Source organism: Adiantum capillus-veneris, chromosome 5 (assembly GCF_014529385.1).
Source record: "Adiantum capillus-veneris isolate H3 chromosome 5, ASM1452938v2, whole genome shotgun sequence".
Taxonomy (NCBI): domain Eukaryota; kingdom Viridiplantae; phylum Streptophyta; class Polypodiopsida; order Polypodiales; family Pteridaceae; genus Adiantum; species Adiantum capillus-veneris.
Window position 1 is genome coordinate 130,168,084 of NC_140935.1, and position 17,078 is coordinate 130,185,161.

Here is a 17,078-nt window from a genome sequence, read left to right on the forward strand (position 1 = left end):
ACTATGTGTTCGCATGATTAGTCACCACGCATTGTTCGAGTGTTTCATTCGTGATCGTTTCCTGTATTTTGGTCAGCATCCTTATGTGATCTCTTTCCAAAGGCATGCCATATTGTACGTTGAGCACGATTCACTCATGAATGAGCACGGATGTATAAGAATTTCTCATGAAAAGCTAAAAAGTATGCATTCAAGGAAGTCACATTCCATGTCTCTTCCTTGGCACGACACAGTCGTAGAAAGAGCACAAGAAGGATTGAGCATCAAGCATAGGCATTTCCATTGTGTTTTGCCACAGTTGCTTGATTTAGATCAGAAAGTCAAGATTCGATCTCATTGTTTACGTGTGTTTGATGAACGGTTTGGCACTCCGTCACTTTGTTCATCTACATTGAATGCACAGTCTTTTCAAAAGACTAGAATTTTCCAGTCGCTTTACATGGAATGGGTATGTTCATGTTTTTGTGTTGGAAGTGGTTTCAGGAATTTTCAGCCATGGAGATTCTTGAAGAAGGTAGGACGCATGACTAAAGACGAAGTTGAAGCATCGAAGGAGCCACAGAAGACTTTGTGTCGCTTTCGGCGCCGCCCAAAGAAGCAAGCGTTGCAGACCTTTATGAAGTTCAAGTATCGCACGACCCAACCCTGCATGACCAGACACTCAGAGTAGATGCATACCCTCTGGTTGCACACAGCATGATCATCAAATTTCCATCAAGAGCATTTTTACAGTGCATAGATCTATTTTCCCTATTTTTGACATTTTTCACTTATTATTTTTAAGTGACTTTTGTTGAAAAGTAGGTAGAGCAAATTTACTAAGTTTGTATATAAGAAACCTAGCGCTAGCACTTTCTGGCAGAAGAGGCAGCAGGAGCACCTTGCTCAACAGGCAACTTCTCAGCAAGACCCCCACATCAACAGAGCTAGCGTTTTTGCATTTGCAAGGACCTAGCGTTTTCATCCACAAGCAGCCTCGCATTTTTGTGCACAGCAGATCAGCCCCGGCAGCAACAAGACAGATCAAGAAGCCTAGCGTTTTGCATTTGCAGGACAACCGGCAACAGCAGAACAGTTTTCAGCCCTAGCGTTTTTGGTTTGCAGATCAACCCCAGCGTTCTGCAGATTCACCGCGGCAGAACACCAAGAAGCATAAGCGTTCTCAGTTTTCAGCGCGTCGTCATCGCATCATCGTCATCGACATAAGAGTCAGAATTCAGCAGATAAAGACTTGCATATTTCAGCCCTTAGCGATTTCAGTTTTCAATGCGTCGTCATCGCATCGTCGTCATTGACATCGCCACCGACATAGAATCAGAATTCAGCAGATAAAGATTTGCAGATATCAGCCCTTAGGGATTTCAGTTTTCAGCCCGTCTCGTCGTCGTTGACATCGTCGGCAAGTCCAAGCATTGTAGAGATTTGTGCAATCGTAAGTAGACGACTCTCACCAAAGAGAGTGGGGCCCTTGGAGGAGGGTTTTACAACGTCTCTGGTGTCGTATTCTCTTCTCTATCTCTCAATCTCATGCACTTCCATTCACAGTGTCCATTCACTTTGTTTGTGTCCATTGCACTCTCTCACTAAAGGAACGGAAGGCTCTCCCTTCCGTGAGTAAAAGGAACCTTGAGCACAGTTCGGAGCACTCATCTTAAGCAAAGTTCAACATTCACTTCCACTGCACCTTACACCCCGAAGGTCCAACTCTCTCCGAGACTGTGTCAAGATACTCTACAGAGTGAGAGGCCCAAGGATGCTTATAAACAGTACAAGGGTTGCCTAATAGCAGAGCCCCAAAAGCACTTCAGTTCTAAAAGCACATCACCCACAAGCATCAGTTTTCAAAGCTCACGCAACTGCCACGTCATCAGCCCAACGTAAATTGCGGAAATCCGTACACCCAACGCGACTTACAGATAGCAGCCCCATAGTTCAAGCTTTCAATATTTTGGGATTTAGGCTCCACGGCCAGTGCTCCATAAATTCTTTAGGTCACTAGGGCTTAAGTTTTTAATTCCTAGCCCCTTTTAGGCCTCTCGGCCACACTTCTAAGTTCAGACTTCTTTTGTTCTTTTAGGTTTAGTTTCTCTTGTCCTCTCAATCATTTCTATTCCAGTAGGGCACGCCATGTTATCACTTTGTGACAAGTGTCCTTGGGGAAATCGCTACTACAGACTCAAAACACTTTTTTTCAAGATTAGCCGATTAGTGTAAAATCACAAAGCTCTGATACCAATGTCAAGTGCAACAGAATTGAAATGGTGAAAATCTAGACTTTACACTTACACAAATCTTTACTTCTTTCCTTGCTTGAATGTATGCTACTTAGCACGAATTATGGTTTCTTTTATTTCCTTGTAGAGAGAGACTCGGAGAGAGGTAAAAACGCGTAGAGAGAGAGAGAGATGACACCTGATGGGGTCCCAACCAACCCTCTTAAGGGGCCCCACACCGTTGCCGATGTGGTATTTGCTTTTGATTGTCTAAATGGAATGTACAAATATGCAATACCTCAAATGCAAACTCTACTGACTAGAATCGAGAATATCGCTCGCAGTAACTCTTTAAAATGAGGCACCTCAAGGGCTGATTTGATGTACCTTTGGATCCATCTCGATGAGAGGTTGTTGATGGCTACCAGGGGGTAGATCTGGGGCTGATTTTTGCCTTCAATGTGAGAGGAATGAAGGACTAAAGACTGTCTCCAAATACGCAGGTCTGCTGTGTTTTTCTGACGTGTTAAGCACGGCTAAAAGCACAGACGATAATGGAGCCAATGATGGACAGCAATGGGAGCACTTGCTGCAGCGAGGGAATGGCTGAGAAGAAGCTCAATGGGCTGTCAGAGGACCGGCGGGCTGCAGCAGGGTGAGTAGCGTTAGCAAATTCACCGCATTTCCCACGAGGGAAGGGGCCGAAAACTGAAAACGTTGGGCTGCTAGCTGAGATCTAGCAATGGAGAATCAAAACACTAGGGCTGAAAATGAAAACGCTGGCTGATTTGCAAAATGCTAGGACTGATTGCTAGCGCTGGCTCAAAATGCTGGAAAACGCTTATATAGGGTAGGTATACTTCTTAAGAGCCCCTTAAGGCTTAGGTAGGGAAAACTTGGAAGACAATTATAAAAATAAATCATTTGAAAAATTTATTGATAAACTTGTCTAGGCAAAGTTTCTCGGTGAAACTGTCGCACATCTGTCAAACTGGGAATCTGATTGACATGGGGAATCGCTCATTGGATTCCGCTAACCTAAAACTACATGCACGTCATACCAGATGCGCACTGTAGTGCAACATCTATCAAAACGCTGGTACAAACCATTTATGCAAGAGGGTTCCAAAATTGGAAAATTTAATCTAATGGATTTGTCTAGACATGCAAGTCCTACGAACACGCTCACAAAATTGATGGTACTAATTCTCCTAGGATTCTAGACACTCATATCTAGAGATATGTACAGAATTGGCTCTGGAAGTCGACGAAGCATGTTCACGTGGCACACAGAGCTATGTACACGTGACAATCTGTGTATCCAGAAGCTTCTTTTGGGACAAGAAATACTTCAAGCTCTAGCAATGGCTTGTCTACGTGGCTAAGTGCAATGCGCGTGATGCATGAGATTGCATCCACGGATGCCTAGGGAGTGCTATGTAAGCATTGATTTTCAGCTCATAAGTTTTGATTGAGTTTTGAACACGTTCACACCATTTTTAGAATAGTCTGGCTGCCCACTTCACTGTTAAGAAAAGCTCAAAAACCAAAGTGTACCTATCTTTGGCTATTCCTGGCTGAAAATCAATCTCTCTCTCTCTCCTGGCTTGGCGTGCACTCCCAGGCTTGCTATTTCAGCCCCCCCTCCAGAAAAGCAAGGCGTCCTCTCTCCTAGCCAAACTTGGTAGCAAGCAACCCTTCCTATTTTTGCATGTCATTAGGAGGCTATAAATTCAGCCTAGCACCCCAATTCCAGTAGGGATTCCGCCAACACTACAAGAGAAGGAGACTCTGCTGTGACGGATCACTGAGTTCTCGAGACAAGTTTGCAAATGGAGGTTGCTTTCCGTGCCGGGAGCAACAGGTGATGGTTGTACATGAGATCTACGAGTATTTGCTACTATGTTTGTGTCTTGCAAGTACTCCATCTTTGGAAATAAAGCAAGAAGGCTTCCGCCTACGCTCCGGGATTCTGGAAACGGAATCCGAAACGGTTTGTGGAGCTCCCATGCTCAGAGCAAACAAGAAGGTGTCTGAGTTGAGAGCTAGTCTCTTGAATTCCCCAACGGGAAGGAAATGACCATCGAGTCTAAAATCTAGAACAAAGGGGGACACTCAGATTCTTGTGCTTGCAAAAAGATTCTCCACAGTACTTTAAGGGGGGACCCAGTTCATCTTCTAGTCCCCAACGTTGTGTCAATCTTCTCTCTTCTTAATCTCTATCAAGTTCTATTTATTTATGCTTATTAATTGTTCGTGTGCGCTCGCATTTGTGACAATGCAAGACACACTCCCATAGCAAACATGCGCACGGAGAGAGAGAGAGAGAGAGAGAGAGAGAGAGAGAGAGAGAGAGAGAGAGACGAGCCAAGCTTGAGATTGCTCCAATTAACAAAATAATAGCCCCAAGGGCTTTTATATACTTCCCATAGCAGGTTGCCTGATCATCCCAAATAAATTATGTCAAATACATAAAATGACTGATTTAATGAATATGCTATAAATTGGGCACCTTCACATGAGATTCATAACTTTAACAACATCAACTGCACGATACAATTTTGTGTCAACTACGGACCTAGCTTCATCACAGCAGAACAATGTTCCCATATCTTGCTCCACATCTGGCTCCATTCCACTTATTCAACTTTTTCATCTCCTTGTTGTACAATGTTGCCTTTAATTCCTTATAAGGAAGTCTCCCCATTGTACTTGGTCCCTCACAGCATGGAATCTTTTTGAGGACAAAAAGAGGAGATAAACTATTGTGAAGTCTCCCCATTGTACTTGGTCCCTCACAGCATGGAATCTTTTTGAGGACAAGAAGAGGAGATAAACTATTGTAGGAGGAGGACAAAAAACGTTAGGCACAAAAGCCTTTAGCTGAACATGGAAAGAAGCTATGATGGTGTTAGCAGGCATACAGTGCACAAGTAGATCGTGTAATGGTGAAAAGGGCAGAATAATGTTTTAACAGCTAGGCCAACTGCAAAACAGAAATTACTTGGTGAAAAACTATGCAACTCTACATGAGTAAAGCATTGCATGCAACGCAGAGCCATGCAAGGGGTCTCATTTTAAAATGGTGTGCACCTGAACTATGGCATAAAATGCACATAAGACTCACCAATGAATGCTTAAAATGAGCAGTAAAAAAGACAACAGAATACAGAATATATATTCAACTGCTAGATTGTGTACGCGATTAAGATCTCTCTCTCTCTCTCTCTCTCTCTCTCTCTCTCTCTCTCTCTCTCTCTCTCTCTCTCTCTCTCTCTCTCTCTCTCTCTCTCTCTCTCTCTCTCTCTATATATATATATATATATATATATATATATATATATATATATATATATATCCAGAGAGCGGATGAGGATGGATTCTAGTAGTAGTATCTTTGTTCCAGTTCTTTTGTACCCAGACATGCTCTCTCTCTCTCTCTCTCTCTCTCTCTCTCTCTCTCTCTCTCTCTCTCTCTCTCTCTCTCGCTCGCGCGCGCGCGCGGGGGAACCTGCAAGGAAAGCTATGCAAGCTAAACAGAGCTCGCTTTTCATCAGCATACAAAAGAGACCCAATCGTACGTCCATGCACACTCACGCACCCACATTCGTCAAGTTTCTCTTTACTGACCTGAAGAACGAGCTCTCCCTCCCCCTCTCCGTAGATTGTGAGCTCGCTCTGTGTAGCGCCACAGCCAATTTCCAAAACACAAAAAATAGTTATATTTTTCAAGTCACTTATGTAAATTACTCTTGGCCTTGTCGGGACAAAGCAAGATATAGTAAAATACTATAGAAGAAAAAAAAATTAGCCAATAATAAATCAAGATGAACATAAAAGATTTTAAGAAACAGAATTTTTCTATATACAAACTACGTTACAATCAAATACTCCTTTTTTTGTGCAAAGCACTACTGCAATGTATACATCAAGATAGAGCACTCACCTTATTTGTAGTGGTTTCACTTAGAACAAGTACTCACTTCAAAAAGCTTACCTTTGAAGAATTGCGAACATAAGGAGAACAACAATTAAGCTTTCCATACCATGAAAAAAAAAATTATCAAAAAAGTAGATAATGCATGGTTTAAGTGAGTATCGTACAGAAGTATGGTGGAAAGTCGGCATTGTGTCTCTCCAAAATTTATAAGAAACGAAAGTTGTGACTTGCATACCATTTCTTCCTACATAGTCATGGTATTCAAGAACAAAATAACGAACCTGACTTTCTCTCTTATAATTTGATATTCAATGCTGTGCCACGGCCATGTGAATTTGTCTAGTATAATTTCGTATGCAAGTCATTGTCACCACAATATTAGGCTCCCAGAGACTACATTTCATATAGAAAGCTTGTTAAGAACTTTAGTAAACATTGAACCAACTTTCCCTCCTACTTCCATCTTTGCATTCATCATCATCTTCATTGCCAACATATCCATTATATCTATCCTTGCAATTATCATGCTCTCTGCGAATCCTTTGTTTGTTGCACCCATGTGGCTCTAATCCCTTCTATATTAAAGTTCATATTCTTTGTCATGGTCTCTTTGTATTTCTTCTCTCTTGTCGATCATGTCTACCTCGATCTCCATCATAATTAAATCATGTCTATATTGCGAGCTCCATCATCATGTTTTCTATTGTTCAAGTAAGTCCACAAGATTCCAACTTGTGGTTCATATGGGAAAGCCCTCTAGCCTCCTAGGAAAGGATAGATGATGAGATGGTCCAATAGCAAGAGGATGCAACCTCTTCAACCAATGATTATAAAACACTAAGCCTACTTAAGAGGCTATCCTCTAATGAATTAATTGCACTTTGAGCTTTACCCTTGTGTCTATAATCTCTTTATGCTCTTGGCGTAGCCCTAACCCTAATGTTTGTTGCTCTCTAACCCTAACCCTATCACCATGGTGAGCTTAAGGTTTCATCCACCATAGCCTAGCTCACACTAATGGCACTTAGGGTTAAGCATTCGCTTCCCAGCAAAGTGGTTTTAGAGTCGACGATTCACACCTAAGCCTAATTAATTTCTTTACTTATGCCCCTTATGACTATCTCTTTCTATCAAGCATTAGTAGCAATAAGCTACACACTCATGTCATTCTTGTGGCCAGACGAGGTGTGGGAAGCTCCTCCAAGTGGGAAGGGACCTCTAAGTTCAAAAAGAATGCTTCAACTTTGTCAAAAGTAACTGCAAGATGGGGGCCCCTATAACAAAGGACCCAAAAAGAATATATACCTTGATTGAGCGCTTTTGGTAATCGATTGTGGTTGGACAAGGTGAGAATGTGGAACGCCGATTGGCAGGGTAACATGAGAAAGGGAAAGTTGGCATTAGCCGGACAAGACTAGAGGTTTTCTGGTCGGCGAGTCAATGGCGGACTCGCCTCCCCTATTATTCTTGCTTGATCGGTTTCCTTGGGTTCCGGTAATGGGCGGGGCGACTGCATGTGGGTGCCCTCCCTTTTGTTTTTTTTTTGGCCTTTTACCTTGAATAGGCAGTAGTCCCATGATCCTAGCAAGGAATTTTGACCTTGCAACGAACAAAAAGTTTAGGAGTATTAAATGCTCCCCCCCCCCCCCCCCCCCCCCCCCCACACACACACACACTTTGAAGCAGGGCTTTTGAATTTCTGGAGCAGCAGAGTGCAAAGAGGAAAACCTTCAAAAAAACCTTCAATTTTATGGAGCAATTAAGTGCACATATGAGACTTGATTAGAGCGTATGGATATTGGTCAAATAGCTCTTGATGATGGCTTTGCACACATATAAATCACATAGCAATGGTGCCTAGAATGAGAGTGATGGTGAGGTAAAGCAAGCGAAAAATGAATACAAAATCACACTAGTTACTCACACATACACCCAAATATTAGAAGAGCACTAATCACAGATCACTGAATTAAGAAGGTTAGTGGCTCATTAGTGTTGCCAAGAACATGCCCAAGCTTAATTAGCAATACCAATGATTAGGAAAAGGGATTATTAGGAGAGCGAATTAATTAGGCCTATGTATGAACCGTCGGTTCTGATACCACTTGTTGTGTTAGATGCTCCCTAATCACCAATGATTTACCATTAGGCTATGGAGGGTGAAGCCTTAGCTTAACCATGCTGTTAAGGTTAGGTTTATAGATAAGGAGGTTAGGTATAGGTAATGCCAAGAGCAAGAACATAGAGAGAGAAAGAGAGTATCAACACAATGATAATGCTCAAAGTGAAAATGATTCATTAGAGAATAGCCTCTTAAGTAGGCTTAGTGCTTTACAACAATCATTGGCTAGAGAGGTTGCACCCTCTTGCTATTGGACCATGCCATCATTTATCTCCTCCTAGGTGGCCAGAGGGTTTTTCCCATATGGTGCCACAAGCTGGGCTTACCCTAACACAAGACAACCTTCAAGACCACCTTTCGCTTGTACGAATATCTTATCATGCCTTTTGAGTTGACAAATTCTCCAGCCACATTCAATTGAATGATGGAAAGATTTTTTTGTGTACATAGGGATTACCCTAGAGTCTTCTTTGATGATATCACAGTCTACTCTAAGTCCTTAGAAGAACACAAAGAGAATCTCAAAGCAGTATTTCAAGCATTGCAAGAGAATAAGTTACTCATTAATTAAAAAAAGAGTGAATTCTTCTTAAAAGAGATTCAATATTTAGGTCATATTATCTTTAAAAATGGTATCCGTATGGATCCACAAAAGCTTGAGGTTATAAATGAATGGCGTGAACCATGGAATCTACATGAGCTATGAAGTTTTATTAAAATGTGCTCATAGTATAGAAGATTCATTGCAAAATCCTTGGCCATAGCATGACCATTACACGATTTGACCAAGAAGAACGTCAAGTATGTATGGACTAAAAAGGAGAGAAAAGCCTTCACTAAGCTTAAAGAGAGACTCATGTCTCAACCTGTCTTAGTGCTCAAATCCATTTGAGGTCCATTGTGATGAAAGTGATGATTGCCTTGGAGCGGTACTACATTAAGAAGTGCATGCCACAAAAAGAGTAATAAAGCTCCACATATGGCACAACTATTCATCTCTCAAATATTTAAGTTTCATGGTTTGCCAACAAGTATTATTTTCGATAGAGATCCTAGAGTGACCTTTAATTTCTAGAAGGAATTCTTTGAGACTCTTGGAACACAGCTCAATTTATTGTCATCCTATCATCCTCAAATGGATGGGCAAAGTGAAATTGTAAACTCCATCGTGTTTGATCTACTCAAAGTCTATGTAATGGAAGTAGACCAATGCAACCAATGGGAAAGTATCTACATTAGTAGAATATGCATACAACAATACTACGCATTCTTCTATAGGTTAAGCACCTTTTGAGGTAATTGAAGGACGATCAAAAGTTCCCCCCCATTTTGAAAATGCAGCGGAAGATCTTTGCTATACTGATGAGTATAGGCATGACTTACGCTATGCTTTTGCTAAGATCAAAGAAGATATCTCTATCACGCAAGAAAAGCATAAGGCTAGTGCTGACAAGAATAGACGAAATCTTCAACTCAAAGAGAATGACTCGGTTCTTTTGAAGTGTCCCAAAGCCCTCTTAAGGCACACTACGAACAAAATTAGTCATGGAGAACTAACATGTCATCAAAAGCACCATGCAAAATTAGCACCCAAGTATTATGGACCATTCTAGGTTCTACAACCAATCAATGAAACCACTTATCAACTTAAGCTACCCTCTCATTGGCCAATCCATAATGCATTCTGTGTAAGTCTACTAAAGGTCTACAAGGGTGAGCCACCACAAGAGCAAGTAGCGGAAGATCCTCCAAAATTTGAAAAGGCTGAAGAAATATTGCAACCCAGGCATATCATCGCCACAAAGACAGGGTGCTCCGATATGGTCTCTCAAAGCCGCTATGCATCTATTGTAAGTCATCAAAGCTAGAAACTGGGGTCATCGAAGCCGAAATGGATGAATCAAAGTTGGAATGCCGAGGAATGTCCATTGGAGCAAATCCTCTCTAGAATGGACACGTAGGAGGTAGTCGTTGGCAAAGCTACACTAGAGTAGAGCCAAATTGCTCTTGCTCATTCTCATTGTGTCAAAGCTGAGAAAAATTGTCTATGTGTCTTTTGTCGCCGGACGAAAGCGATCGCCGATGTTGTAGTTGTGGATGTCGAGTCGTAGATGCGGAGAAAAATGCCAAAAGCAAAAAAAACTGCCAAATCGGTGTTGAAATCGATGTGATCCAAAATCTGAGAGCCGATGGTGTAGCTGTCTCGAATCACTGACAAGAAATCGTTCGAGAGAAGCTCTCTCAACTGGGATGTCGTAGCTCTCCAATGCCAAGAGCTAATGCAAGATTGCCGTGAAGAAAAAAAAAACCTTCAAAATCCAACTCGATGTGAAACTAAGCCGATGTCAAAGTCAGCGTTGAAAGCACTGGAGAAGGCATCCCCACACACCCTCCCTTCTCCAAATTTTAGAACTCGCGCTCTCTTCCTCCTTCAAGGCGGAGAGGATGCTTCACAATGTCGGTTCTCTCTCTCTCTCTCTCTCTCTCTCTCTCTCTCTCTCTCTCTCTCTCTCTCTCTCTCTCTCTCTCTCTCTCTCTCTCTCTCTCTCTCTCTCTCTCTCTCTCGTGTGTGTTAACACACTCTTGCACACATTTGTATACTTCTCTGCTTTCCTGCTCATAGAGCTGTAGAGAAGGCCCCTCTTTGCTTATATCATTGTAGAGAAGGCCCCTCTTCCTTCCCCTCTTTGCTTGATCTTTCTTGGTGCTTGACAATTTCCTTTTCAAGCTCTTCGATGCCTAAGAGCTACTTTAGATTTTTAGCTTCTAGAAAAAAAACCCCAATCTCACAAGCTTTTCCCTTCTTACTCAGTGTTGAGCTCCACCTTCTGTATTTTACTTTGCAAAGCTATTGATTTTCCCCCTTTGCTTGCTTGATTTCGCTGCCCGATTCACTTGCTTGCAACTTTAATTAGCCTTGCCAATTGCAATTTAGAGCGTTGCTCCAGACTCAATTTCCTGCACACCTAGTTCCTATAATGCCTACACAGTGCTAGAAATCAACTTCACCTACACCATTAGACTTCCCTGTTTCTGAGTTTCCTATTTTTGCAAACTCGAGATATTCCACTCAAATCATAAGCTCCTCATTCCCCTGATGGTTATGTGTGTGTAAGCAGTTGTGTGTGCGGCGGGAGATCTTGCTAGATCCGCTTCGATCAAGCCCTGATCCATCTCCTACACAAAATCCACCTCACCGCAAAGCTCTGAGATCCGAGATCCAAGATCTGATATTTATGACCATCCGCGGCTCCCAATCCACCCACTCCCAATCCAAAAACGATCGTGAGGATCAAGCTCTCGAGACCACCATTGCGAGCTCACCGGGAAGGGGAAATGCACATGTGAGAGGGGGGAGGGAGTGCACCACCGTTGCTGCTGCCAAAGCTTTGATGCCAGTTGAAATGTACATGGATGCATGCGAATGTGGTGCAGTGTGTGTGCATGAAGGGGAGAAGGAGAGAGTAGACCGTGTGTGGGTGGAGTCAACCTCAAAGTGAGGAGCTCCTTATTCTTGGTGTATGTACAAGAATAAGGTGATGGTCAATGGGCAGGTGCCCATAGCATGGGTGCTTGGGCAAGGCACATAGGCCTTACCCCAACACTACATTCAGTAGAATATGCATACAACAATACTATGCATTCTTCTATAGGTAAAGCACATTTTGAGGTAATTGAAGGAAGGTCAAAAGTTCCCCTCATTTTGAAAATGCATAAGAAGATCTTTGCTATTGATGTATGAAATGATTTTGCTAAGATCAAAGAAGCTATCTCTATCACTCAACAAAAGCACAAGGCTAGTGCTAACAAGCATAGAAGAAATTTCAATTCAAAGATAATGACTGGGTTCTCTTAAAGTTTCCCAAAGCTCTCTTAAGGCACACTATGAGCAAAATTTGGCATGGAGAACTCGTAGATCATCAAAAGTACTATGCAAAAATAGCATTATGGACCTTTCCAGTTTCTACATCCAATCAATGAAACCCCTTATCAACTTAAGCTACCCTCTCATTGGCCAATCCATAATGCATTCTATGTAATTCTACTAAAGAGGTACAAGGTTGATCCACCACAAGAGCAAGTAGCAGAAGATCCTCCAGAATTTGAAAAGGCTGAAGAAATATTGCAACCCAAGCATTTCATTTGCCACAACAAAGACAAGGTACTACACAATGGTAAGGTAATATGCAAGTATCTCATTAAATTCAAAAACTACCCTTTTGAAGATGCTAAATAGATGCAAGAGCCACAATTGAAGGATCGCATGTCACTTGTAGCCACCTGCAATATATTGCAAGCAAAGCCCTAATGTGTTTACATCGATGTATTCAACGAAAATCCAATGAAGAAAAATATAAATCTTACTTTTGAACTATGTTTTCTCATTAATGTTTAAATGTAATGTGTATGTATGCCACATGTTGCACACTCAGCAAAGAGTTTCTCTCAAGTACCGAGTAGACTTACAATCTACTACAAAAAGGTGCTAGTGCTAATAGGGTAGACATACTTGCAGCATATTTTCTCCCAAGTGCCAAGTAGATCGGTCATCTACTTTTTGGAACGATGTCGAACATGCTAAAAGTGGATCTTGAGCAAAAAGCTAATGGATTAAAAATATCTCTCTTGAATAGAAGCATAGTTGAGGAAGAATATGATTTCAAGGGTGGAATAATGTCAGCAAATTTTATTTTTGGTCTACTTAAATGAATTTTCTCTCGCTAGAATTGGTCATTCTAGCGAGAGAAAATAAAAATAGTAGAAGGGCCAATTATGTACAATGGGTAGAGTAATATGTTTGTGAACTAGAGAGCTCCAAAATTTGAATGCATTCTTCACAAGTGCTAATGGACTTTGATAAGGATTCGATCAGGACCTTATGGGGGACAAGACGTGATATTATAGCGAGTCCAAAAGAGGCCAAAACGGATCCTAAAGGCCTCCTAAAGTGACGAGGATAACCAAAAGGTGGGAATGGGAGCCAAGGTGTTATTATCCACATGTGCCAACCTAAGTCTAGGTGGAGATAAGGGATGTGGTCCACAAGCCTCTAATGCAAAAGAGAAGGTGAGAGGAGTAGCTCTAAAAATAGAAAATTGCTTTTACAAGACCTAAGGTGAGTATTTTTGGAATAAATTAAAAAAAGAAGTTATTTTTCTTAAAAGGGCCGATAAGGCTTATTGAAAACGGCAAGACAAACAACTTTGTAGTTCATAGGTTTTTCATTTGAGGACCGCAAGAGGGAGTTTTCTTTGTTTTTTTGCAGGGTTGTTTTGGAGAGAGCAAGGAAACTTTTGTCTTCTTGGATCTTGAAGCTCTAGGAAATCATCAACCAAAAGGAAGCTCTCCATGCTCTTCTCAAGGCTCATCATCTTCTCTCTCTCTCTCTCTCTCTCTCTCTCTCTCTCTCTCTCTCTCTCCCCCCACCACACAAGTCTCTATAGATATGGCTTCTCAAACTTATACATAATTAACTATGCAAGTTACTACTTCTTAATGCTTACATATCTTCTTTCCAACTTGATTCTTGCTTAATCTGTGTAGATCCTATCATCGTGAGGTGTTTAGGGCCTTGGGATTGAGTTCAATGAGGTTTTTAAAGTGAAAAGCCTAATCACAAACTCTGTCAGATCTTAGAGCTGTCATCTCTTTAGTTTGTGCAGTTAAAAGTGCAATAAGCCAGCCAATTGTATTAATCAGAAGATCTTCTAAGAAGAAGAAGAATAATTTATTTATACAAAGTCCTTTCGGAGAAGGGATTGGCTCCAAAAAGTTTGGCCCTCAATTGGTGTCAAATTCTTTTCTCTCTCTTTCTTGCAATTTTGGTACATGTATGTGATGTGTGATTGAATCTAAGTTAATGCATGCTTTGCACTTGTCATGCTTGAATATGCTCAATGTTACACAATTGATTGATTAATCTATAATTTTAGTGCATTTAAATCTCAATTCTCTAACAAAAATTGCCCACCACCTAGGTTTTTAACCGAGCTTAAATATATGCTACACATGTAGAAAACAAGAAATCTAGCAGCACCTTCGAGAGCGGGATTGAGAGAAAACCAAGATATGCATTCTACACATCAAGCCATTCCTCAAAATTTGGTTTATGGATCTTCAATGAGTGGTTATTCGGTTCATTTGCAGACATCCCAACCAGTACACACATCTACTTTGATACATGATAGCAAGGAATTTACCCCATGAGATTGGATCGATAGAGGAAACAAGAGCACAAAATGGGATAGACATGATGACCAAAAAACCAACAAGAGACCAAATGGGACGAAATTAGACCCAACTTAGTTAAAATGTCTAGGATTGGGGATGCCAAGTACTAACAAGAATGGGTTATACCATGCAAGAGAGGTAAGACTGATTGATTTTTGAAAATGGGTAGAAAGGTACGATGGTTTAGGAGATCTTTATGATCACCTAGCAAGATTCCATCAAGTACTTAGAGAAAAAAGAGTCTATGATTTCTACACAATATGAGGGTTGTAGAATAACATTGGAAGGCAAGGCTCTAACATCGTTTCAAAATATAGGATTTGGGCGTATTCATAACCTTCAAACCCTAGCACAAAGTTTTGTTGCTTCATTTGCTAAAATGGGAATCAAACACAATACGTTGGCACAAATCTATAGCTTCAAGCAAGAGAATTGGAAAACCATTAGAGATTGTGCAAGCAGGGATGTGAAAATATGTAGCAAGATGTCCAGAGAGAGAAGTTCCACAACAAGAGAGAACTGTTTCGCTCTTCTTGGAAGGTTTGTGAGATCTATGGGGAATATTCCCAAGGAGTAAATATAGGGAGTGGTAAGATAGAAATTGCTATGTTGATGCAAGTAGGCCTAGTGTGAAACTACAGTATGAAAGAATAAAAAGAAACATTGAGTAAAATGACTCAACTGATAGATACTCTTCAAAGATAGATTTTTTAGCAATTTTTTGGACAAGGGCCTTGTCAAGAACAAGGTGTGGCTCAAGAAAAACAACTCAAATGGGGTTCCATAGAAGGAAAGTGGAAAAACCATGAAACCCATGAGCGTTACTTTAGATCAAAGTACAATGGAGATGTACAAAACATACCCATGGAGACACAAGACAAAAGCACTACCTACCTAGCGGGAATGTGATTGCCCTTGAGTGGATACAACCTAAAGAACAAGCAAGCAAACAAGAAATTGTTCCTATTATGTCCTATGGAGCAAGTATCTCTTCCATGTTAGTACTGAATATTGGTATATGCCACCACCAAGGTTGAACCATCCTGTCATATGCCTATCAAAGTGAATTCAATCTACTTGGGTGAAATCGGTCCTCAAGCAAAACAAAGGGGAGAGGGGTTTCATAATTGTGGGGACCATGATCAGTGGAAGCATGAGTGTAGAGAGCCAAATAAAAACTTGGTACCTGGTAATGTATATTGTCATGATTGCAATAAGAAAGGGCATCACTTTCCAGAAAACTATACAAGAATCTCAAACAACCATAACAAATCTATGTTGAATATGGTAGAGTCGATGTCATCAACCTCATATGAGGGCGAACCAATAGTGCATGTGAATGTTGTGATGAGAGCTTAAACAAAGCTCAAGAAACAAAAAAATCATCAGGATGTTGAGGAAATTAAGAAATCATCACAAGCTACAAAAAGGGCAATAAGGCATAGAAACTCATTGAGAAAGTTGAAACAAAAGGCACAATTTGAAGAAATGTTTGACAAATTATCTAAAACAAGAGCCACATCCATTTTTGTCAAGATAAAGGAATTGAGAATGGAATCTTAAGGATCTATCCTAGTGGAAAAAGTATTATATGAGCAAATCGATGTTGATCTAAAAGCATACAAAGTAGGATTACAAGCCGAACAAGACATGGAAATTCAATGGAAACATTATCCACACCCGAAGCTTGAAGCTAAAAAACTTGAAATTGGGGGGATTCCACCCATTGTGAATGATTGGTTGGCATAATTTTTGGATTATCCTCCAATGAAAGTGAACATGCAATCACTGTATGGTGATTGGGGGTCAGAACCCTCTCTGAGGCTTTAAAGGCCAATACCCTAAAAATTTTGCCCTTATATGTGGAAGGATTGATAATTTACAAAACCACAAAGGTATACACAATGAAGAAGACCCTTGATGTGAGCAATTTGCACTCTATCCTATCCACTCCAATCAACTGCACTATTACTATGGGAGAATTCTTGAGACTCCTACCACACCTTTGGAATGATTTGCAAAACGATTTGGAAAAGATGGGTGTTAAAGGCTTTAACCATAGAGCATCTCAAGCAACTAAACCAAGAAAATTCTCTTACAAAAATAATTAAACATGTTCCTATAAACAAATTTGGAGAATATAATGAAGGAGATGGAGGCAATACCACTCTGCATGTTGAGTATGCCAAAGATAAATCTCTTGCTATATTGACTGATGGGGCACAAACTACTATTGCTATCAAAAAAGTTGAGGAAGCTAAGGGAAAACCAACAATTAGAAATACTTCCATGAAACTACAATTTGCAGAAGGGCATGTTGAAAGACCTCTAGAATTGTTAGAATGAATGATAGTCACCTCTTGTGACTTTGACAATGAACATACTTTTCTCTTCTCATGGATTATGGGGACAAACAAAATTATGAAACCATATTGGCGAGACCATTCACGAGACAACACCAGATGATTCAAAATTGGGAATAAGAAGCCATACACCTTAGACAATTTGGCGCTATAACTAGAGTAAGCTTACCAGACCATTCTTACAAGGATGTAAATAGAACCCTAATAGA

At 40.8% G+C, this 17,078-nt stretch overlaps 1 protein-coding gene across 8 annotated transcripts in view; it reads right to left on the minus strand.

The window, feature by feature from the left end:
- Window positions 1-5,932, minus strand: part of ATRX (P-loop containing nucleoside triphosphate hydrolases superfamily protein) — a 172,871-nt gene extending 166,939 nt beyond the window's left edge. For 4 of the 8 annotated variants that reach the window (XM_086512852.1, XM_086512849.1, XM_086512850.1 and 1 more), the window contains exon 1: window positions 4,792-5,050. Coding sequence is in view for 1 of the 8 variants with exons in the window: in XM_086512847.1 (XP_086368973.1) it covers window positions 4,792-4,837 (46 nt within the window). In the remaining 7 variants the exon portion in view is untranslated. Of the gene's footprint in view, window positions 1-4,791; window positions 5,051-5,843 lie in introns of those variants that run through there. The other 4 variants (XR_015188194.1, XR_015188195.1, XM_086512848.1 and 1 more) reach the window with 3 other exon arrangements.
- Window positions 5,933-17,078: the final 11,146 nt, after the last annotated feature.